The sequence below is a fragment of the Medicago sativa genome, chromosome 1 (assembly GCF_051527215.1).
Source record: "Medicago sativa cultivar Bolivia chromosome 1, Bolivia_mono, whole genome shotgun sequence".
Lineage (NCBI taxonomy): Eukaryota > Viridiplantae > Streptophyta > Magnoliopsida > Fabales > Fabaceae > Medicago > Medicago sativa.
The window spans coordinates 89,514,443-89,535,957 of NC_140749.1; the positions used below are offsets into that span (position 1 = coordinate 89,514,443).

The 21,515-nt window shown below is 34.7% G+C and overlaps 4 protein-coding genes across 4 annotated transcripts; 1 reads left to right on the top strand and 3 right to left on the bottom strand.

Annotated features, from left to right (window-relative positions):
* Positions 1–316: 316 nt before the first annotated feature.
* NHD1 (sodium:hydrogen antiporter 1) lies at positions 317–5,968 on the bottom strand. The gene is made up of 10 exons (XM_085740404.1): positions 5,653–5,968; positions 5,172–5,348; positions 4,919–5,047; positions 3,014–3,190; positions 2,569–2,675; positions 2,208–2,328; positions 1,908–1,969; positions 1,489–1,794; positions 1,010–1,304; positions 317–917 (listed from the first exon to the last, which is right to left on the bottom strand). Exons 1-10 carry the CDS (start codon positions 5,881–5,883, stop codon positions 798–800), a joined length of 1,725 nt encoding a protein of 574 aa, XP_085596530.1. The 5' UTR covers positions 5,884–5,968; the 3' UTR covers positions 317–797.
* A 1,049-nt stretch (positions 5,969–7,017) lies between these two features.
* On the top strand, positions 7,018–9,111 carry LOC146958902 (stress enhanced protein 1). Its single transcript, XM_085740406.1, has 4 exons — positions 7,018–7,112; positions 7,187–7,291; positions 8,114–8,289; positions 8,818–9,111. Exons 1-4 carry the CDS (start codon positions 7,061–7,063, stop codon positions 8,920–8,922), a joined length of 438 nt encoding a protein of 145 aa, XP_085596532.1. The 5' UTR covers positions 7,018–7,060; the 3' UTR covers positions 8,923–9,111.
* Positions 9,112–9,347: 236 nt separating this feature from the next.
* On the bottom strand, positions 9,348–12,996 carry LOC146958903 (ribosome biogenesis protein). Its single transcript, XM_085740405.1, has 6 exons — positions 11,835–12,996; positions 11,661–11,720; positions 11,503–11,564; positions 11,197–11,246; positions 9,937–10,085; positions 9,348–9,843 (listed from the first exon to the last, which is right to left on the bottom strand). The coding sequence occupies exons 2-6, from the start codon at positions 11,678–11,680 to the stop codon at positions 9,633–9,635; spliced, it is 492 nt and encodes a 163-aa protein (XP_085596531.1). The 5' UTR covers positions 11,681–11,720; positions 11,835–12,996; the 3' UTR covers positions 9,348–9,632.
* A 2,153-nt stretch (positions 12,997–15,149) lies between these two features.
* On the bottom strand, positions 15,150–18,083 carry LOC146958904 (Leucine-rich repeat (LRR) family protein). The gene has a single exon (XM_085740407.1). The coding sequence runs from the start codon at positions 16,571–16,573 to the stop codon at positions 15,410–15,412; it is 1,164 nt and encodes a 387-aa protein (XP_085596533.1). The 5' UTR covers positions 16,574–18,083; the 3' UTR covers positions 15,150–15,409.
* Between the last annotated feature and the right edge of the window lie 3,432 nt (positions 18,084–21,515).

The following is a 21,515-nucleotide window of genomic DNA, read 5'->3' on the forward strand; positions in this document are numbered from 1 at the left end:
ATTCTCTATCTGTTGAATCCAACACTACACATGAATTTAGGGATCCCATTGATGGTCAAAATAAGAGGAGTCAAAAGGATATTATGTCACTCTACCTTGAACTGTTGCACATCATGTGTGTTGCTTTATTTTTATTTAATATTATTTTTCGGTATAACTCTACTGCTCTTTAGATAGTTTCGGATCTATTCTAAAAAAATATGTGAAAATCCGTGTTCATAATGACTTGTAGTGAAAGTCTCTCTTGCGAGTGTTCATTCCTTAACTCTGAGTGAGATGCTTGAATCTTTGAAGTAATGCACAACTTAGACCGAGCTTTTCAAGTCATTATAGAACTTGACATTTTATATGAAATAATGAATATTTGTTGGAACACGTCTAATTCTATAGACATAGAATTATCCCATATCCCATGCATCACATTTAAAGGTTCTATATATGCAAATACTTCATTTGCTGGGTTGTGTTTCAACTGTTGAATCCTCATGTTGCAAATATCTCAGGGCATTCTGACATGACATGAGGTGCATTATAGTAACATTATCCGGGACGAATCCAATGAGAGGAATTAATCTTAACCATTCAATCTTACAAATGCATGGATGGCCAAGATGAGCTTATCTCACCTCCCAGACCCACAGCTGATATGCTCCCTATACATACGTACATATAAAACCTCTTGTCATGACAAAAATCATAACCTATGGCAACTTGCACTACGAACTGACTTGTATAAATGATTTTGAGACAACCCTGCTTTTGGTGCCATGACTCAAATGAAGTCTGAATTCTCAATTTCAAGAACCAGAAAGAAAAGGAACCTCAGCTAGAGTTGTAGGGAGGGAAATGTTGAGGTTGTGAACAGCTAAATACGCGGCAATACCTGCAGCATAACCTGCAAAAGCAAAGCCGCTAACCTGCACAAAGGGAATAAACGACATCAGTTATGAAAATAAACAAACAATTTATTCTATCAGATCAATTATATCTAGTGAAAAGTAGGAATTACCTTTTTAAAGTACCAAAAGAAGTCCACCTTTTCCATCCCCATAAATGCAACTCCAGCAGCTGAGCCAATAACCAACATGGATCCACCAGTACCAGCACAAAATGCAACCAATTGCCAGAACTCAGAATCTTGAGGGAAAGAAGTGACGTCGTACATTCCCATTGTTGCAGCAACCAATGGAACATTGTCTATTATTGCAGATATGACTCCAATAGCACTTGCAATCAGTTCACTATTTTGGACATGTGCATCAAGGTAATTTGCTATTTCCCTAAGAATACCTGCTGCCTCCAAGCTGGAAAAACATCACCGTTTCGATTGCAAAAACAATTAGTCAACATGAGTAGCCATGGAATTATGTCATGTCAGGGAAGGATATATAATATTCATTGAAAAGAATGCTGAGACTTTAAAACACATATGTGGTTGTTGTTCTAAAATCACTGCAATGGAAAAATTTAAATTGATTTCCTTATTACCTGCTAACAGATAATAGAATTCCTAGGAAAAATAGTGCTCCTTGAGTGTCTATCCTTGATAGAGCTTGTGGCACTTTAAGCTTCTTCCTCTTTTCAGATTCACCATAATGGATAGCATCAGTAAGGATCCAAAGCACCCCAAGTCCAAGCAACATCCCCATGTACGGAGGCAAACCTGTGACGGCCTTGAACACTGGGACAAAAATCAAAGCTCCTAAACCCACTGAGAAAACAAGCTTTCCTCTAGGAGCCATCTGTTCAGATGCCAAAACATCGGAAGAATCCTGCCCCTTGCCATTAGCTTCACTGAACAGAAGAAAATCCAGCATAATTTTGTAAATTATGAAGGTATAGTATATAAAGCTAAATTAGACTATTCAAATAAGCATTCTTGGTTGACTTTTGAAATACAATAGTACCTAGTCAAGGACATTAGAGCGAGTGGAACAGCTAGAGAAATGGCTGAAGGCAAAAACAATCCCTGAAAATAAAGAAAATGCAATTATGGATACATTTTTCATTTTTACCAAGGAAATCGTAATTTAGGGCTTTAACTTATGTATTTTCATTACTATATCAAGAGAATATTCCGGGGTGTCGCTAGTGCTGAATTTATTATACATTTACACCACTATAAATTACTGTGTAGTTTCAGGCAAAAATACTTCACAATCCAAATAGACGTATCACAATGGAACAATTTTCCAAGAGATAATAACCTTCATTGTTTGCACCGTAGTTATTTGGCCATGTATCCACAGCATAGTTGTGGTAACATCGCCTATAGGAGTCCATGCACCACCCGCATTTGCTGCTATTACAACAACAGCTCCAAGTATCCTGTCAACAGAATCCAAAGCAACTTCCACTAATTATAAGCACTAATAGCAGGAATAAAATTACTCAGGCTAAGGAGTGGTGTTATCAAGCTATAAAGGACCAATGACTGAAACCGTATGTGATGCATGAATTCCCCTATCCATCATTATTGCACTATTTTAGAAAATATGGTCATATTGAATATTTCAACATGTGGACAGAACATTACACCGAAAGTTAGTAACACAACGAGACACATACTTTCGATACTCTGATGGAGGTACTAATTTCCGCAACAGAGAAACCATGACTATGGTGGATGTAAGGTTGTCCAGAACTGAACTGAGAAAAAATGTAATAAATCCAACCTGCATATGCAATTTTAATTTGTCAAATTCCGTTATTGAGAAATAATAAATAAAATTGGTGATGCAATCATCTTTTTAAGATCTATTTCATTCTTTAAAAAAATTGACTTTTTTAAGTATCAAACATTGAAAAGTTAGATGTCATTTATGCACAGCCAAAGTGGTTACACCTTGTTGTAAGAAGGAGCTCTTGAACCTGAGCCCCTTATATTTGTATATAATCCAAATTTGATTATTATTGTAATCAAATTCCAAAAAAATTCAATACGCGAAGAGTTTGCCAAGAAGCATTCTTAGTATGGTAAAAAATGCATAGTAAAAACAGTGAAAACACTTACCACCCAAAGGAGAAGGCGCGGGTTTCGGGTTTTGATATTGTCGGTAACTATCTTAAATCCTTGATGAGCATCAACTATCTCAACAATTGTCATTGCACCGAGCAAGAAGAACACTATTTCACTGACTTCGGCAGACGCGTGTGATAGCTCTGAAACAGCTATTTCAGTTGATGGAGCCTACATACAAATGATTGAGGGAGAAAAACTGAATTCGAATGTACACATGCAATTGGGCATAATGAGAGACGATACAACGAGGATATAATTGAAACCACGCAATCTCTGTTAATTATTAGTAACTAACAGATCAGTTAGTGAGCTATTATCATTTATTAAGTGGTGTGTTATGGGATACCAATACTAGGGAGAGACAATAAATGCAAGATCAGGAGAAACTTATCTTCCAAAACATTGTGGTATTTTATAACAACATATTATGCGCATTGGTAGGCGGTAGCAACCAATTTTTGAAACAAAAAAATTAACCCGCGGATTAAAAACACAAAATCTTCAAGGTAAACTGTTGTTTAGTTTGGACCAAATAAACTAACTTTAATTAACTCAAGAAATCTAATAAAATGTCACAAGTCTTAATAATTGTCTATTGTTATGCCAAAGAATGTTGATCTGTTTCAAGTGCAAGTAGCAATACTTTGATAACCATAAAAAGGTCTTTTTTAAAAAAAAAAAATAAAAGCAAACAAAAGATGGAGGCAAAGGCAACTCTTTATTGTGGCATCAAGTTTATATCGGATGAAAGAAGAAAAGAAAAAAAACAAACTACATGTTCTGTTACTGGTTTGATTTTGAAATCAACCCCAATCTCAGAAATATGATACCCGTATGGTTAATGTCCGTTCACACATGAAACTGTGATTCAAACAATGTTGTCAAGTAGAAGCATTAGGGAAAGAAAACAGTGACACTATCCTAGTTTCGCTACTACGGCAGTCATGGTCTCTATTCCAATTTATGCTAGCTGATGTAGCGGCAATGAAGGAAAAAAGAAATCTTTAGGCTTTTAACTATAAAATCTCCATGTGTGCCAAACATGACCTACTTTTATAATAGAAAAACTGAAGAGTCGATGAGTATGAATCCTATACTCATTGTATTATGTAAACCTTACAATATATTAAGTTATGTTTTGGCTCCACTCCCTTTTCAATTTGTACGCAATGTGCCTTTTTTCAACCGCTATGCAGCTTGCGCTATTACATAAAGTGGAATTCGGTGTTCCACTATTTCCACAATCCACTATTCATAACACTGATTCAAACTGAATGCTGCCAGGGGGTATGGAAAAGTCAACATTTTGAATGCAGTGGTATTGGATACATAGAAATTGCCTTATTCTAATCCTTATTAATGGTTAATTATATTTTGCAAAGATGATTAAATAAACAAACCTCAACAAAAAGAAAAAGAGAAGTGCTGGTGGATATACATAGTACCATAGACTTTTATTTTGACAGTATGTGAGACGAGTAATCTTGCTGGTGCATTTTAAGAATCGAATCCCAAATAATGGCATATCTTCTACTATGCACATCAGAATAGATGAATCAGGTGGATGTCCCTGTTCAGTGTCCTATGCATTTTTAGACAAAAAGTATTGTAGCTTAAATATCAAAAGCATGACAATGAGCACTGGCAGTATATTTTTATGTTCTCTTTGGCTCCACACTTTTCGGCAAACCAAAATATACCATTTTTTCTACCTTTTACCCCTGTTTTACTCTACTATGCATAATCTGTCAAACAGAGTTTTGTTATTTACTGTTCTAAGTTCTAAATTCTAACCCATTTTCCAAACACTACCATAAATTTCAAAGCAATCAAGAATTACGCTACCATATAGCTCTAACCAATCAAGAGTTAAAATATAAAAAGTTAAATATTTACCCCAATACTCCGTATCACCCATAAGCTTACAGCCATCAATAGTCCTACTCCACTTTTGTTGAATGCTAACGATTCTTCAAATATGATGCCTGCATATCCTATTACAAATAGCAATGCCATAGCAAGATCCTGCAGCGAGACATCAAACAGAACTACTAACTTTCTGAATAAAGCACATTTAGAGATGTTTTTGCAAATGCATATACTTTATTTATTATGAAACAACCAGAAGTGAAATAAGGTAGTAACGGACCTGATTTGCGGCAACCCAAGAATGGTTAATTGCCACTGTCCCAGTTGCAGCCGCCGCAAATACCGCAACCGCTTTGAGCAAATCAGTCTTGGGCTGATAGTTGTCCTCAAAATCTTGTGAACTTGTTTCATCAACTGAACATAGAGGATCACAAGTTCCAGATTCTGATGTCAAATCCTGTTACCAAAATTAACCCCTTAGCATTTCAGTAGCAAATTCTGTACCTTTGTAATAACAATACTAAAGCACACATTTAATAATTAAATCACCAAAATTAACCCCTTGATCTTGTATTCTTACTAGTCGAGTAATAAGCTAATTTCAATTAATTAAGCACAAAGTTAGAAACTTTACTAGATTACTGAGATACCCTTCAAGCCATAACATGCCAAGCAGCATAAAAAAAACAAAATCGAATAATAAAGAAGCAGAAGAATTAAAAGGGCAACCTTAAAACTTGATAGTGGTTAGAAAGAAGAACCTGGAACTGTTGCTGGGAAGTTTGTGAGTTAGAATCTCTGGCTTTGTCTTCAGCGCGTGCCAATACATTACTACGGAGTAACTTGGGATTTGGAACTCCGAATCTAGTTCTACAAGAAGTAAAAGATGAAGAAGCAAAGAAGGGTTGAGATTGAATTGTGTGAGATGAAAGTTTAGAATTTCGTGAATGTTGGAACATAGACAAGTGTGTTCCGATTGAAAACGTAGCCATTGCTTCCACCAACTGTATGCAACAGTAACAGTGGAAGTACTTCGCAAAACTAAGAAGAAGAGAATGATTAATTATTTAATTAGTTAATTAAGTTTCATTCATGGCAAGAATATAAAGAAATCTAAATCTAACATTTTGATTTGTTTTTTTATTTTTTATTTATTGAAGAACTCCCTTTTTTTTTTTTTTTTTTTGTCGTCTTTTATGTGCCCCGTATTCCTTGTACTTGCCGTCGCTCAGGAAGGCATACACAGTACATACTGCTGCTAGATTTGTAGTAACTTTGTGTGGTAAAAGTGATGCTAACCAATAGAATTAGTTTCGGAAATGAAGGGAAAAAAAATAAGCTTTAATATTATCGAAGTGATGATATTAACCTAAGTTAAAGTTAGGGACAAATATAAGCTTTATTTTCCACTAAGAAACTATTTACTCCCGTCCGTCATTATTATAAACTAAATTATTGTTAGATCATCATTAAATAATTTATTAAATTTACAAAGTGATTTTTTTTTTATATAATTATGATCGGAGCAATAAATATTATTGCATTAAAAGTTAGATGCTTAATTCTTCAAATGTCTAAAAAACCTCATTTTTTAGGTAAAACTTTCTTTTCTTTTCCTTTTTATCTTCCTTAAGAATTATTAAAGGAGCACTTCTTACCATTTTTCTTCAAAGAGTGAGGTCTTTTAGTATTTAATATTACCATTTCACTTTAAAAGAAGTGAAATAGAATTCTTCAAGCCTCACTCTTTGAAGAAAAATGGTAAAAAGTGCTCCTCAAACAATTGTTAAAAAGGTCTAATATTACCATTTCACTTCAAAAGAGGGGATTGAAGAAAATTCTATTTTCTTTGGAGATATCAATTTTTTTTGTTGTCAAATATCCTGGTAACTAAAAAATCATCCAAAATAAATAAGTAAAGTGTCTGAAGTTTGAACCTAACTAAAAAAATTTGTTTCGCACTAGAGAATAGGTTTTTCTAATGTGGTAGTAACAATAAAAGATATTTTGCTTGTAACATGAAGAAAAACAATCAAGAAGCCACGTTAGCGTTGATGAGTCAGAGATATGAATGGCCATGTTTCATCATCCGTTGTTCAAAAGAATAGGTAAAGATAATAAGGAATAAGGATTGCAATTTGATTGTTACAATAAACTACTTCGTCAACCATGGCACTTGCTCAAGCTCAAACCTCTGCTTCTCTTTCTGTCTCTCTTCGAGGTAACCCATAACTCTTAACCCTCTGTTCCATTTCTATTGTAGCACTCAATTTAACTAAATTAACTGTGTTGCAGATGCACGTGTTTTCACAACAAGAAACAACCCTGCAACCTCTGCTCAATTTCCTAAACCAAGTCTGGTTCCTGCTAGAGCATCCTTTGCAACTGGTTCCCCACTAAGTAACATTTCTAATTCTTGTCATTTCTTATTATTATTAATTTTTTGAAAGGAGTTACTTCTTAATTCTTTATCATATGTTCTACTTGATATGCAGTGTAGACTACCGATATTATATATTGGCTTTTAGAATTTCATTTTGTAGTATGAGGGTAACTATAGTCTACATAACTTCCTTTGCTAGTAATTAGTACTACTTTTGGATACTAGACTTGATATTAGCTACACTTAATATTTTATATAAAAAATAAATGATCTATATTCTATAGGTTTATCTCAGTCTATTGCAAAATCTGCATATTCATATAGACGAAAAGATTAGTATTTGTGTTATAAGCTAAAGCTTCTTAATTTAGATAGACCGAGCAAGTGAAGCTTGTGAGCTAACTAATTTGAAGCAACTGTGAGAAATGGTAGTGCTAATGCTCATACTATCTGAAAATATTGAAGCTGTTTTTTTTTTTTTCTGTCATAATCTTACAATATGACTGAGTTCTTTGTTTTTGGCTGTTATTTTTTTCTCTTCCTCTATTCAATATTATTGCCTGCTTAGTTCTTGGCAACAATCCTAAATGACACTCATTTTAATTCGGGTTTATTCACATTTGGATATTATATTATAGCATCGTTTGGTTTATACTTTAATCTTATACAATAAGACGCGGCTTTTGTTTTTGTTGTATCGTTTGTATACTTGAGATTTGTACTTTAACCCCTAAGTCTATGAAGTTAATCTATGATGCTGCTTCGGGGAAGGTGGAACTAAAGTATTGTTGAAATAAGATTCTAGTTAGGAAGCTAAGTATTGTTTGACTTGTCTATAGTGATCCGGAGCAATCATAAAAGGAAGGCAGCATGCAAAGCAATGCCAGTTTCGATAAGATGTGAGCAAAACACCAAGGATGGGAACGGTTTGGATGTATGGCTTGGCCGGGTAGCCATGGTTGGTTTTGCAGTAGCCATTACTGTTGAAATTACTTCTGGAAAGGGACTCCTAGAGGTAATACTGCACACCATAACGTAAACTTTGAGTTACTTTATGCATGACTTAGACTGCAATCACTTGTCTTCAATCTTGAGTCATGAAACAAATTATAATTTCCATCAAATGATTGATAATTGGCTTATATGTCTTTCTTTCTATCACCCCCATTTGTCAAAACTCAAATGTTTGCTTTGATATTTTAGCTGCAATATGGTAATCTTCCTTTCTCCTTTACTTTATAGTGTGAATGGTATCTAGTTGTAAAGTTAAGCTATGTGTCTGTTCATGATCTTTTAAGCTATTGAGTTGGTGTAGTGATATATAGGTTCATATAACTTTCTGAATCTCTGATGCATCTAAAAAAGTAAAGTAGAAACTTCCAAGTGAGTGCAAGTTTCAACGCGTTGAAACCATAACGAACTTTATTATGTTTTGATTTTGACACTCCTTACTCATCTCAACCTCTCTAATCACTCAGTTTAGCTAGTTATTATAAGCAGAATTGCGAAAGAATAACAATATTCTTGTACTTTGACTTTGCAGAACTTTGGACTCACAAGTCCACTGCCTACAGTTGCCTTGGCCGTAACAGGACTGGTGGGTGTCTTGACAGCAGTTTTCATCTTCCAGTCAGCCTCAGAGAACTGATTAAATATTTAGGCTGGTTGTGTTTGATGTAAATTCTGTAGTTTCAAATGGAGATTCATTTTTTCAAGCAACATTTTATCACAATTTTCTTGTAATATTATTCTTGGGGAAAAGAATTGGCATCATTAATCATGTTACATTTTTGGAAGCCTTAATTGGATGAATCCAAATCAATGTTTATTTTTTGTATCATGTTATGTTACCCCATTGCATAAAATTAAGTTGGAACAGGAAGCATGACACAATCGTGCCCCAGCTACATGGTGCTTTCTTTTTACCAAACATGCAGCAATCCGAATGCTGCCATTTATAGCTTCACAATTTTGACGTCTTAATGGAATTGGGATGCCAGTTTCCACCATGAATCCAAACAATCTAAACCTTGTATACAATAATCAAATATTAACCTACAGATGTAGATGCAATTGATGTTAATCACTAGTCACAATTCTAACCTTTCATTTTTCTTCTTATGAAGAACCATTGAATATTCATTAAGAGTTGATTACATATGTGGTTAGTTTCATACGTTTGCTATGCTCAGCAGGTGGTCAACTTATTCAATGGATACCAATGTAAAAACAGCGACCAACTACCATGGTCATTGTCCCTGTAGACTATGCTTTAATAACCTTAAGATGCACATTAAGTAGTACACTTATATGAAGAACTTTAAAAAAGGGACCATAATAGCATCCATGCAGGAGGTATTATATATCCATAGACTTAAGTCCAGCCCCAGCTTTTGATTTCTTCTTCCTCTTTTTCGACCCATTTACATTCGCTTTTTTCTTGGGTTGTTGTTTCTCTACTACTGGTTCTGGTTGTGTGCTCCTTAAGTGTTGATGAATGGCAGCCAAGGGATTCACTTGGAATGAATCATTCTTAAAAAGCTCACACAATCGTTGTCCTTCCTTCAATCTGATGAATAATTACCAAGGGTCATAAATACTATTTTACATATCAAATGTATAGATGCAATATAATTATTGAATATGATAGAAAAATACTCACACTAATTTCTGTCTAGTTTTACAATTGACCTTGAAGTTATCCTCATTGCATGGTTTTTGTGGTGCCGTCAACTCCGGAAGTGTATCCAAGAGTGAAGAGAGGTTATATGCTTTCAATTTTTTCTGCCGCCTTTGATGTTTTCTCTGATTCTGCCAGAATACAACATCTTCAGAAAATCAATAACACTCGAGGTTTGCACATAAAATTTGAATGTCATACATATCGAAAAGAACCTCGAGGTTTGCACATAAAATTTGAATGTCATACATATCGAAAAGAACCTTGGTTCAGTTGGTATAAATATATAGAAATTGTGCGATAAGGACATTCTCGATAAAGACTTGTATACAAAATATTCGAGATAATTAGTATGTTCTGATTTGGATTAGATCTTAACTGATAGAGGTTTTCCAATTAAAATAAAGTTATAGCTCTTCACTTATGAAAAGGTCCTTGCTCCTAAGATGTTTTTAAGTGTTTATGGACAGATTAAATGAGAGAACTTTTGAAAAAATTGAGAGGTATGATCTAATTTCAACTTATTGCAAGATTCTTTTAATATTTCTTTCATGAATGCCTCTTGAAATATTTATCAAAATTGGCTCTAAAACATACAAAGTACTGTTAAGCTTCAGGTCGGATATCACTGCAAGTTTACTATGAGTATGACACTGTATTCTTTTCAAGAGCAAGAGAAGAAAAAAAAAGTGTACTACTTTGCCCAGTTAGCATCAATTCTACCAAGTGAGTTGTAATTTAATATCAAATGGGAACTGCCACAAAATTATACTAATGCATCAATCACATACACAATCTATCATCAAGATTTAGCATTTAAACACGGTAGCATAAACATACAACAACTACAACAAACAGCAATAATCAAGCCTTTTCCCGCTAAGTGGGGTCGACTACATGGGTCAAATTACGCCATAATGTTCTATCATAAACCAAATTTTGGTCCAACTCGTTAAATCACATGAACATTTAGATAAGATATGACTATCAGAGCAGGCAGGAAAGTATTAATAATGACAAAATGCCTTGTCCTAATCTGAAGTTGTTGGAAAACATAGCAAACTCGATTCACAGTCAATGATTTCTAATACCCAGCAAGCATAATGAACAAGAAAGTACTGGAACATGTCCGTGAACAAGATAAAATTTTAACATCAATTCCCAATCAATGATTTCTAATACCCAGCATAATGAAGTTAATTAGTCATTAACCGTAGCCTCGGCTGACAATGAGATTCTTACCTTCGAAATAGACTTTGTGGCGGTCAAAGAAGCAACAGCAGTTTTCACCTCTGCAAAAACAGAAGAGTTATAATCTAGACAGTAGACAGACTTGTGTAACATGCACCAAACCATCAACGATAAACTTCATACACATGTGAGTAAGACATAAACACATAGGACTCCTTATACAAAACCAGTACCTCAGCAATTGCGTTTTAATTTATTTTCTCAATAATAATAAATTCAACTGTTTTGTCATTAGGAAAAGCAATGAGCAGAAATTATAATGTTGTAATTCGAAAAAACTTGATGGCCCAAACTTACTGGTATAGAATTGAAGCTTCTTATCGAACTTGCGATCGGACTTTGAATCCGATGAATCTGACCTGCACACACATGAGAAACTCGGAATCAGATTTGCATAAATGGGAAGCAGTAGGATAGGAAGTAACTTTGATTTTGGGAAGTGAAAAGTGATTAACCTTGTATTTGTCTTCCCCATTGCGATAAGATAAAACTTAGAGTATGAAGAAAGCGGAATCCTATTACAAAACAAACACAAGCTGAATTTAAACTTCAAAAGCATAAATCAGAAGCAACAAAACAAGAAGTGAAACCCAAAAGGAAATAAGAAGGGAAGAAACAGAAGAACATACCTGTGAACAGAGAAACGAGGGCGACGCAGGTCGCAGGGAAGGAGGACGAGAGGCTTTTCTGCTGCTGGTGTGAATTAGGGTTCTACCCGTTTAAAAGTCTCACTTTTTTTTTATCGTTTTTTATTTTTATTTTTAAATGATAAAAAAAAAAAAAAAACATATAGTTTGTCTTCTGTAAAAGAAAATGTGGTTTGCATGTAAGAAGAAGAAAAAAGTGATCGAAATTTATGAGTTAAGTCGGTCATTCCAAATTTTTGAATGAAATAATTTTTTATTAGATTTTATTTAATTTTTATCGAACTCTAAATTATCAATTATTATTTCATAAAAAATAAAGGATAATTATAAAATAATAATACTAAGGAATCAAAAAGAAGGAAGACTTGTGATGTTGGCCTTTAGAGCATCCACAATAGAGGCCTTCAATTTGAGTGGTAATATATAGACATACTTAGGTGGCATCATTGTACCACTCCAATATGGCATTTTTTATTAATTATTATGAGAGCAGTTTTGTCCATTTAAAAAATTAAGGGGTGTTTTTGTCCAATAGAGTCATCAATTTTTTCACCCTATTTTCTCTCTTTCTTTTCCTCACGGACCACCACCAACCTATTAACAACCATCACCATCAGACCTCTACCTCTCTACTCACATCTCTTCATTTATTTCCCTATCTTCTCTGACTCTCTATTCCCCCTCTCCCCTCACCTCAGACCTCCACCTTCAGCCGCCCCCTCCGTCGGAAACCCTCTGTCATTTGTTTCCCCCTCAACTTCCTGTTCTCTCTTCCTCACATCCGTCACCATCACCACCGTCGCCCACCCCCTGTTCAGATCTGGAGAACATCGTCGTAGCCAGCGACCTCCATCCTCCCACCATCGTAAAACAACGGATCTGGAAAGATTCAATGGTGGATATGTTGTTGTTGTGTTAAAGGATGAACGACAGAGGAAAATGATGAGGACTACGGGGGAGGGAAGAGGGTGTGATCAGTGGAGCAATCGCGGTGGTAGTGGTGAGTGAGAAAGAAGACGACAGAAGGGGGATGAGGCACAAGGATGGGGAAAGAGGGGTGGTAGTGATGGAGGAAAAAGGTGGTGCTCCGTGGGGAATGAGAAGGGAGAGAGAAGAGAGAGAGAGAGAGAGAGAGAGATAATCTGTTTTTGTTTTTTATTTTCTTTTTATTTTATTGTTGGGTTGGAAATGGAATGAGACAAAAAACTTTGCCACGTAAGTGTGGTACAATGGGGGTGTGGTTTAAAAGGGTGTCTATCAATCTTAATCCTTCAATTTTGAGTACTTAAACGGATCTTTATGTACCAGTCTTAAATGGTTAAGATTTCATCATTGGGGATAGTCTTAGGTGTTAGCTAACTCTTTTGGTTTATGCCATCGATGTTCAATATCGTTTTCATTTTTTTTCTTGTCTTTCCTTTCCTTTCCTTTTGATAAAAAGAAATATATCAATATAAAATATAAATTAAAGGGTATTGGTTTAGCAAACTGAGCTAATATCTCATAATAGGACAAATCAAAATTAAAATTTTGGTCGATGGTGCATATCTTGCATATCATTAAAGAAATCTACCCACAACCAAAAATAGTTAGATGTGTGTATTTCTAAAAGTTACGCCACCAATACATACTCCCTCCGTCTCTAATTAATATTAATATATAAACATTTACAAAAATTAAATTTATTAAAAAAAGTTGTTGAAAAAATAAATTTGTCTAAAATATGTGTGATTATTACTAAGTTATCATTAGTATATGGTGGGTGTATTAGATTAGGATTTTAAAGGACAATTTTTGCTTAAAAAAAGTCTCAAAGATTTTAAAAGACTTTGTATGATTTAAATGACTTTCATGATTTTAAAAGATTATTAGGATTTTAAAAAAAAAGGATTTACAATTTGGATTTCAATGGATTTACATAATAAGATTTTAAAAGATTTGAAATGATTTTATGGATTTATAAGATTTCAAAAGATTTTATGAATTTGAATGACTCATTGAAAAGAAATGATTATAACACACTCTCTATCATAATATTCTCAATACAAACTCTTATTTTTTACGAGAGATAGAGAGAGGGAGAGAGGGGGGAAGAGGGTAGAGAGAGAGAGAGAGAGAGAGAGAGAGAGAGAGAGAGAAGGGAGAGAGAGAGAGAGAGAGAGAGAGAGAGAGAGAGAGAGAGAGGAGATGGGAGAAGGGAGAAGAGATAGATAGTAAAATTTCAAAAGAAAAAACAATCCCAAGAAATCTCATGTTATCATGAAAGACTTTTTCTTGCTAAAATTTCACTAGAAAATCCCACAAAATCCATCAAAATCTAATTTATTAAACAATCTTTCGAAATTTGAATGATTTTGAATATCACAAGACTTTTTTTAAGTGATGAAAAGTCTTGATACTTTTTTAAAAATGACAAAGAGTCTTGATTGAATACCACAAGACTTTTCATAATTAAAAAGTCTTTTAAAATCTCTTATAATCCTAATCCAATACATTCCCCCAAACGTTCAATGTAATTCATAGTATTGATAATGGATATATTTGAAAAATGAATAATAAATGCATGGAAAAATTTGTAAAGTATCTTATATATTTAAGGACAGAGAAATTTTTTGTCAAAAAAGGACAGAAATTTTGTAAGTAATCTTCTAATTGGAAGATAGGGAGTAGTTAATAATGTCATTTTTTTTATCTTTGGTGTCATAAGCGTTGCAAATTCAAAGACACGAGTATTTTAAAAATTTGAATATAATCATATTTATAAGTGTATATATTTTGCCGTTTTATACCATAAACATGGAAGCTATGAGTTTATTTTTATTTTCATTTCTTTTGTTGTTATGGACTTTGAATTTTTACTGTATCAGTACTAATTTCGTTCATTTCCTTTTATTTATATTTATATTTATTTAATGAATAAATTTTTAATCAATATTTATTTTAAGTTCATAAATAAATACGTAAATAAATTAATTTTAATAAAGTAAATAAATTAGAATAAAGTGAACAAATAATTTAGAAAATAAATAAATTAAAATAAAGTGAACAAATAAATTAGAATAAAGTCAATAAAATAAATTAGAATAAAGTAAATAAAATAATTTGAATATAGTAAATAAATTAAAAAAAGTGAGTTAAGTCACTATGCGTGACTTAAGTCACGCAGCGTATCTTGTCACGCAGCGTATCTTAACTTGCGCACATCAATTTAATTAAATAAATAAATATCGTTTATTTTTGTCAAAAAATGTCGTCTTTTTTTTTTCCTCACATCCTTAAACTCACATATACAAAGACTTCATGCCAAATCTCTAAAAAAGATCATGCCACATAATTGCATCTAACAGATAATTTTACAGTTTACTTATTTGATGTCTATAATCTCTAGTCGTAGTCGAACTTCAAATTAACCCAATATTTATTTATTTATTTATTTATTTATTTACTAGTAACTACCAAGAGTATTAATGCAGTTATACAAAGAACATTAAAAATAACAGAAAATTGAAATCTATTTATATTTCAACTGTTACGTTAACCACACAAACCACGGTGGTCTATGTTCTTCCACGATAACCTCGTTTGCAAACGGAGCTGGGTTTCTGTGCCGGCGCGCACATCTGTGAAGAAACTGGACATACCTGTAGGCAATTATCTCCCAAGCTACCGGAAACCGTAGCTCCGGCTGCCAACAACGCCGGCGGCGGCTTTCCGTCAAAGAAGTTTCCATCCAAGTACAACTTCTTCATACTCTTGATTTGTCCGTACTCCAATGGTATATTGCCACGTAGTGAGTTGTGACGAATCGACAAAAACGACAGCAATGGATATGCAGCGAGATTCGCGGGCGCATAACCTTGGATTCTGTTAAATCCTAGGTTCAATGCCACGAGATTGCTTCCTCCACCACGTGCGGGTTTTGAGATCTGAATCCCCGTGAAACTGTTGTTTGCCAAGTTCACTTGTTGCAGTGATGACAAAAGCAAGAACCATGATTCAATTGTTCCGGTGAGAGCATTCTCGCTGAGCTCCACCACTTCTAATTGGTTTGATCCTTCAAAGGTTGTTTTTTGAAGAGGCCCGGATAAAGAATTTGACTTGATTGCGAGTTCTAGTAAATTGGGTGGTAGTTTCGGGATCAAACCGGTGAGTTTATTGAAGCTCAAATCGATTCTGTGAAGATTTGTGAGTGAATTCAAGGAGTTTGGGAGAGACCCTGATAGTGAATTATGTGAAAGATCAAGAGATTCAAGGGATTTGAGTGTGGTTATGGAAGGAGGGATTGGACCAGAGAAGGTATTAGATCGGAGAGTTAAGGTTTTGAGGTTGGAAAGGGAAGAGATTGAAGAAGGAATTGAGCCAAAGAAGTTGTTGTCAGAGAGGTCTAGTGTGATGAGTTGGGTGAATTTAGAGATGAGTGGTGTGAGTGAGCCTGAGTAGCTTGCAGGGTCTAGTGTGATTTGGTTGATGTGTGTGGAATCTGTGGTGCAGGTGAATCCACATAAGAAGTAAGCGCGACGAGGGTGTGAGCATGGATCAATGGTGAAGTTCCATGATGCTATACATGACCATGGTGTGATGGATGAGGGTTTGATTGAAGCTTTGAATGCTTTGAGAGCTTCAATGTCTGACGGTGAAGTGAGGGATTGTACAAGGTAATTGGTATGAAAAATGGAAAAACAAATAGTGATAGTTAGGCAAAGAAATAAGAGGTTTGGCATATTGAAGCCTTGATGTGTTTGATATGATTTGGTTTTGTGTGTTTGAGAGACTAAAATAGGTTGTTTAGCTGATGGTTCAGTTAGCTGTTTTGCATTATTGTCGGTTAATGGTTGTTGTTTTGCTGGTATTCTAAGGAAGAAAATCCCCTAACTCAGATACTATTACTGATATTTTCAACAACTAATAAGTAATAAAAAAAACTAAGTACATGGGTAAAATGAGTGGCGACAAATGCTGGTGCAAATAGAACCAAAATGTTTTTCTAACACAAAATCCGACATCAACAACGTAACTTTTACATTGCTTATTTCTCTCTTCTAGACTGACATCACACACATTGGAATTGTATTTTATAATGTGGTGTCCAACTTTTGTGGGTCTAAATAACACATCTAAGTAGAAACTGAAGAAGGGGGAGACATTGAGCTTTAAAACCAGAAAAGGAATGGGGACAACATAGTTGACTATCATTGTTTGATTACAGGTGCATTGCACTCAGGACCTGTGTGTGAAACCTGTCCGCCTCACTTTTTTTTATCCCAGTACCAAACAAATCAACAACTTTTCATGTAGTAATATGCTTGTAATTATCTAATACACATACATCATGTTAGACAAAAAATAAATCTTATCAAGTAACATAAGCTGTTATATCTTCAATAATATAATTGAGAGAGTAATGGTTTTGGTTCACTTGCACCCAATAGAAAAAGGTTCGAGTTTACCTTAAGTTGCTGCCAGTAGTGAGTAGCTCAATTTTATGGAAAATGATTTTTTTTAGACAACTCTCTCTAAAAGTGATTAAGATACAGATTCTTGCTAAAACATTTCATATATAATAGGTTTGATTTTGATGGAAAAATTGTCTTATTAAGATTAGTTTATTTTAAATGACCAGTGGGTATGGAATCATATGCTTTTTAATTTGTATAAGTGTTCCTAAGTATACCTTTGTACTTTGGAGATCAATTATACTAAAATAATGTAGATATAGTATTCTATTAGACAGCATAACTATTCAATTCGAAGATGGAAGTTATAGCATGGACCACCATATGCAATGTCAGATCAAATAGGTTTGTTGATGTTAATATGGAGCATCCACACTAGACAAATTCCCCACAATCATTTCTCCTCCTCCAATTCCCTCCACAGTCTCATTCATATTGTCTCCCTCCAATCCCAACACATCTTAGATACCAACAACCTCAATGTTGCAACCTCTTAAACATTTTTCAAAGAAGGTTTATGGAATCTCACATAGATCTTGATCTAACATATATGAGAGTTTTGACATCCTTCAAGTTAACAGTTGCGCACCGAAGACGTCGGCAACTATGTGGGGTAGACAGTGTGTAGTGGCATTCAGGGGGGACCACTGTCAATTGTCCACATCGTCATTCTTTTAGTTTTTCGAAGTACGTGTTCTAATTGCATTTTAGAGTTATGAGTAATTTTACAATCTTCTTTTTACATGATTGTTGCTAACAGAAAGGTACAATCTATGGATTCTTTGCCACTACATCATCTTAAGGTCCATTCAATTCATGTGTCAAGAAAAAATTGTATTTATTTTCAGAATAGTATTTTTCCAAACACATTGAGATCAGGTGGAAAAAAAAGCTGCCTCGTCTTATACTTTCTTTAGGCCTGCTGGGATTATTAAACCTCTAATCTCGATGGTTTACACTTTGGAGATGCGGATGCCCAAAACATTGTCTGTGGGACTATCAAACTCAAATACTTAAAAATTTGGGAAGGTAACTGTGTAGGATGCATATCAGATAGAAGATTAGATACTGGTACTATACTGCTACGATGTGTATATGTATCATAGAAGTATTAGAATCATTTTCTAAAAGGTATTTGAGTTTAATTATTAGTGTAAATGATTGGAGGATAAAAATGTATTTTCTTAAAGTTTTGTCATTGTAAGTTGTTTATAACTAACTTTTCAAAATAAATAAATAAAATGGTAATATAGAAATGATTGGAGGATAAAAAGGTAATTATCAGAAATTAAAAGCAGTATTTTTGGAAATTTTGTTTTTCCTGCCCCTATCAAAAAAAAAAATGATATGTCTGCCCCTAGTTGAAAATTATTGTTGTAAATACCCTTGTTCTTCTTTTAACTTGGCGAACATGTCAATTTTTTCAACCATCCTCTGCAAACTTGCAGGCTTTGCAGGCTCTGTCTGAATAACTCTGTGCGTTCTTAATTTATGTTGGCGAGCAAGAATTTTTTAAGTTTTTTTTTCTTGTACTCACTTTCAATTGGCGAGCACTTAATTTTTTTTTCTTGCACCAGGCCCTTGTTCCATATATAAAATGGCGACCATGCCATTATAGTTATAATTTCCCTTTTATCTTTAAATTTAGGTGAGATAGTTTTTAAAGGTGGCTCATACATGATTTTTTAAGTATTTTTTTCTTGCTATTTCTTTGAAATGGCGAGCAAGGCCATTTTTTTTTCGGTCTACTTTTAAAAATGCGAACATGCCTATTTTGTAATTTTTTTTTTTTGCAGTTTTACATTTTTTTTATTAAAAATACCAAATTTCTTGAATTTTAAAAAAACAACCTAAAATAATTTTTTTTATTAAACATTAAACAAAAATACATTAAAATGAAACATTGTTAACCGTCATAATATTCCTAAAGGCTTAGAAGCCCTCCAATAAGGCTCTAAGACCTTCAGAAGGGCTCCTGAGACTCTGGCGCGCTCGCCTTGAGGCACCGCCCTTCTAAGCTTCTAGAAACCTATAGAAACCGCCTAAAATACACAAATGCCCCTGTTGCTTGGGAACCAAGCAACCGAAACCCAAGCCCATAGTAGGCTATAAATACTACTCTTGAGATCATTCTCAAGGCAATTAATCATCAGTTTAAACCCTAGCATACGATTCTTAACCCTAGAATCCCTTACCGTACTTTTTGCAAGTACAGTTGGCGCCGTCTGTGGGAAAAGGTAAAACTAGCCTTGACCACGTTTCTGAATCACGATTTGGAAACCCTAAATTTGAACTTCTGAATCGTAAGTCCTCCTTGCGATTCAGAGCCACAACCTTCTTTTTCTCAACCAACCTAGATCGCACCTCACGTACGATTTAGAGAAAGACCCGCCACCATGGCAACACCAGAAGAGTTGGAATCCTTGTGAACCCAACTCGCCCAGCTGAAAGAACATAATGAAGCCTGACAAGCCTCAATGGAAACTATACAACAGAAACAGCAAGAGGAAAAAGATGAATCCTATCACGACGAGATGGATGATCCAGAGCCGCAGCCCTTATCCGCCGAAATATGGGGGGCGCCAGTACCAGAGAACTTCAAACCACCGCACCTCTCAGCGTTCGACGGAAAGAGTGACCCCATGGAGCATGTGACAGCTTTCAACACCCGCATGGCCGTAGTTGGAGCCCGAGACTCCCTCAAATGCAAACTGTTAGCTGATACCCTGTCTGACGCCGCCCTGCGTTGGTATATGAACCTCCCACAATTCTCTATTCTCAGTTACCAAGACATGACAAGAAAACTCATCCAACAATTCTCTGCAAGTCGCCATCGGAAGGTTCCCGCAACCAGCCTTTTCAACGTGCGCCAAGGACATAGTGAATCTCTCCGAGACTACCTAGCAAGGTTCAACGACACAACCATAAAAGTAATCAACCCCAATCAGGAAGTTTTGGTAGGAGCTTTCCAGAACGGATTAAGGGCGTGCCAGTTTAATGAATCCCTGGCTCAAAAACCCGCTGATTCCATGGAAGATATAATCGCCAGGGAGGATTGTTACATCAAGGGCGAAGAAAGCAACGCAGAAAAGAAAGCAATGGATGTCAAGGAATGTGCGTCCAATAACACGGAGCGGCGAGGTTATCAACCATCAGCAAACAAGGACCGAGCCCCCTACAGAAGAACAGAAAGGCGGCCATATGCGCCTTATTCTTACAAACCGCGCCTAGAAGATTTTACCCCTCTAAACACCAGACCAGGACGTATCATTGTCATACCATAATTTTGGACCTAAAAATACTTATTCAATTCTTCTTTTCTTGCATTATAAGTCATTTGATATGTCTCTGATCAAGTTGCATTTTTCTCTGCATTTTATTTCAATATTACTTGCAAAATTCACATAGAAGGGTATTTTAGTCATTTCCTGCGTTCAACTCATTTTAATCCTTGAAAATTGTTTGAGTCTTTTTAATTGGTTTGTATAAGTCCTTGTTTCAATCTCATGTCAAAATTCATTTCAAAAAATATCAGTTGAGTCATTTTTTAGTCAGTTTAGCCCCTAGGGGCATTTTAGTCATTTCCCATGATAAAATCTCTTTCAATCTTTAAAAATTTGTTTGAGTCCTTTCAAATAGTTTGAATAAGTCTTCATTTCAATTCCATGTCAAAATCCATTTTTTAAAATTGCGTTTGAAGTCACTTTGAGTCAGTTTTGCCCCTAGGGGCATTTTAGTCTTTTCATGTGTTAAAACCCTGTTTAAATTCTAAAAATTGTCTCTGAGTCTTTTAATTCGCTTGTATGAACTCTTGCTTTAATCCCTTGTTAAAAAATCATTTTTAAAATTGCATTTGAGTCGTTTCGAGTCATTTTAGTCCCTAGGGGCGTTTTGGTCATTTCACATAATATTTCTGATTCATTTTAATCTGCTTTGTTGTTTTTAATCGTATCGCTTTACGTTAATTTTCAATTTACTTTTTCAATTCAATTTTAGTTTTAATTTTCATATTTGTTCTTGTACTTTTGTTATTTGCATTTTAATCCTTTTTAGGTGTGTTAAGTCCAAGTGCCACGTGTCCAAATGCTATTAGTCCACAAAAGTTTGTTAGAGTCCAAGTGTCACATGTCTCTATCCTATTGGTCCAAGGCCAATGAGCTAGCCTATAAATTGGTCAAAGAGTCAATTAATCATTTTCATTCAATCATTT

What these genes read in the sequence shown, in the direction of transcription:
- NHD1 (XM_085740404.1), bottom strand. Translation starts at nt 5,883, where the DNA reads ATGGCTACGTTTTCAATCGGAACACACTTGTCTATGTTCCAACATTCA. An exon ending in GGGTGATACGGAGTATTGGG is followed by an intron (nt 3,191 to 4,918) that starts GTAAATATTTAA and finishes ATTTGTATGTAG; the next exon opens with GCTCCATCAACTGAAATAGC. An exon ending in CCTCCATCAGAGTATCGAAA is followed by an intron (nt 2,329 to 2,568) that starts GTATGTGTCTCG and finishes TTCTGTTGACAG; the next exon opens with GATACTTGGAGCTGTTGTTG.
- LOC146958902 (XM_085740406.1), top strand. Translation starts at nt 7,061, where the DNA reads ATGGCACTTGCTCAAGCTCAAACCTCTGCTTCTCTTTCTGTCTCTCTT. An exon ending in TCTTTCTGTCTCTCTTCGAG is followed by an intron (nt 7,113 to 7,186) that starts GTAACCCATAAC and finishes ACTGTGTTGCAG; the next exon opens with ATGCACGTGTTTTCACAACA. An exon ending in CTGGAAAGGGACTCCTAGAG is followed by an intron (nt 8,290 to 8,817) that starts GTAATACTGCAC and finishes TTGACTTTGCAG; the next exon opens with AACTTTGGACTCACAAGTCC.
- LOC146958903 (XM_085740405.1), bottom strand. Translation starts at nt 11,680, where the DNA reads ATGGGGAAGACAAATACAAG. An exon ending in ATGGGGAAGACAAATACAAG is followed by an intron (nt 11,565 to 11,660) that starts GTTAATCACTTT and finishes ATGTGTGTGCAG; the next exon opens with GTCAGATTCATCGGATTCAA. An exon ending in AAAACTAGACAGAAATTAGT is followed by an intron (nt 9,844 to 9,936) that starts GTGAGTATTTTT and finishes ATTATTCATCAG; the next exon opens with ATTGAAGGAAGGACAACGAT.
- LOC146958904 (XM_085740407.1), bottom strand. Translation starts at nt 16,573, where the DNA reads ATGCCAAACCTCTTATTTCTTTGCCTAACTATCACTATTTGTTTTTCC.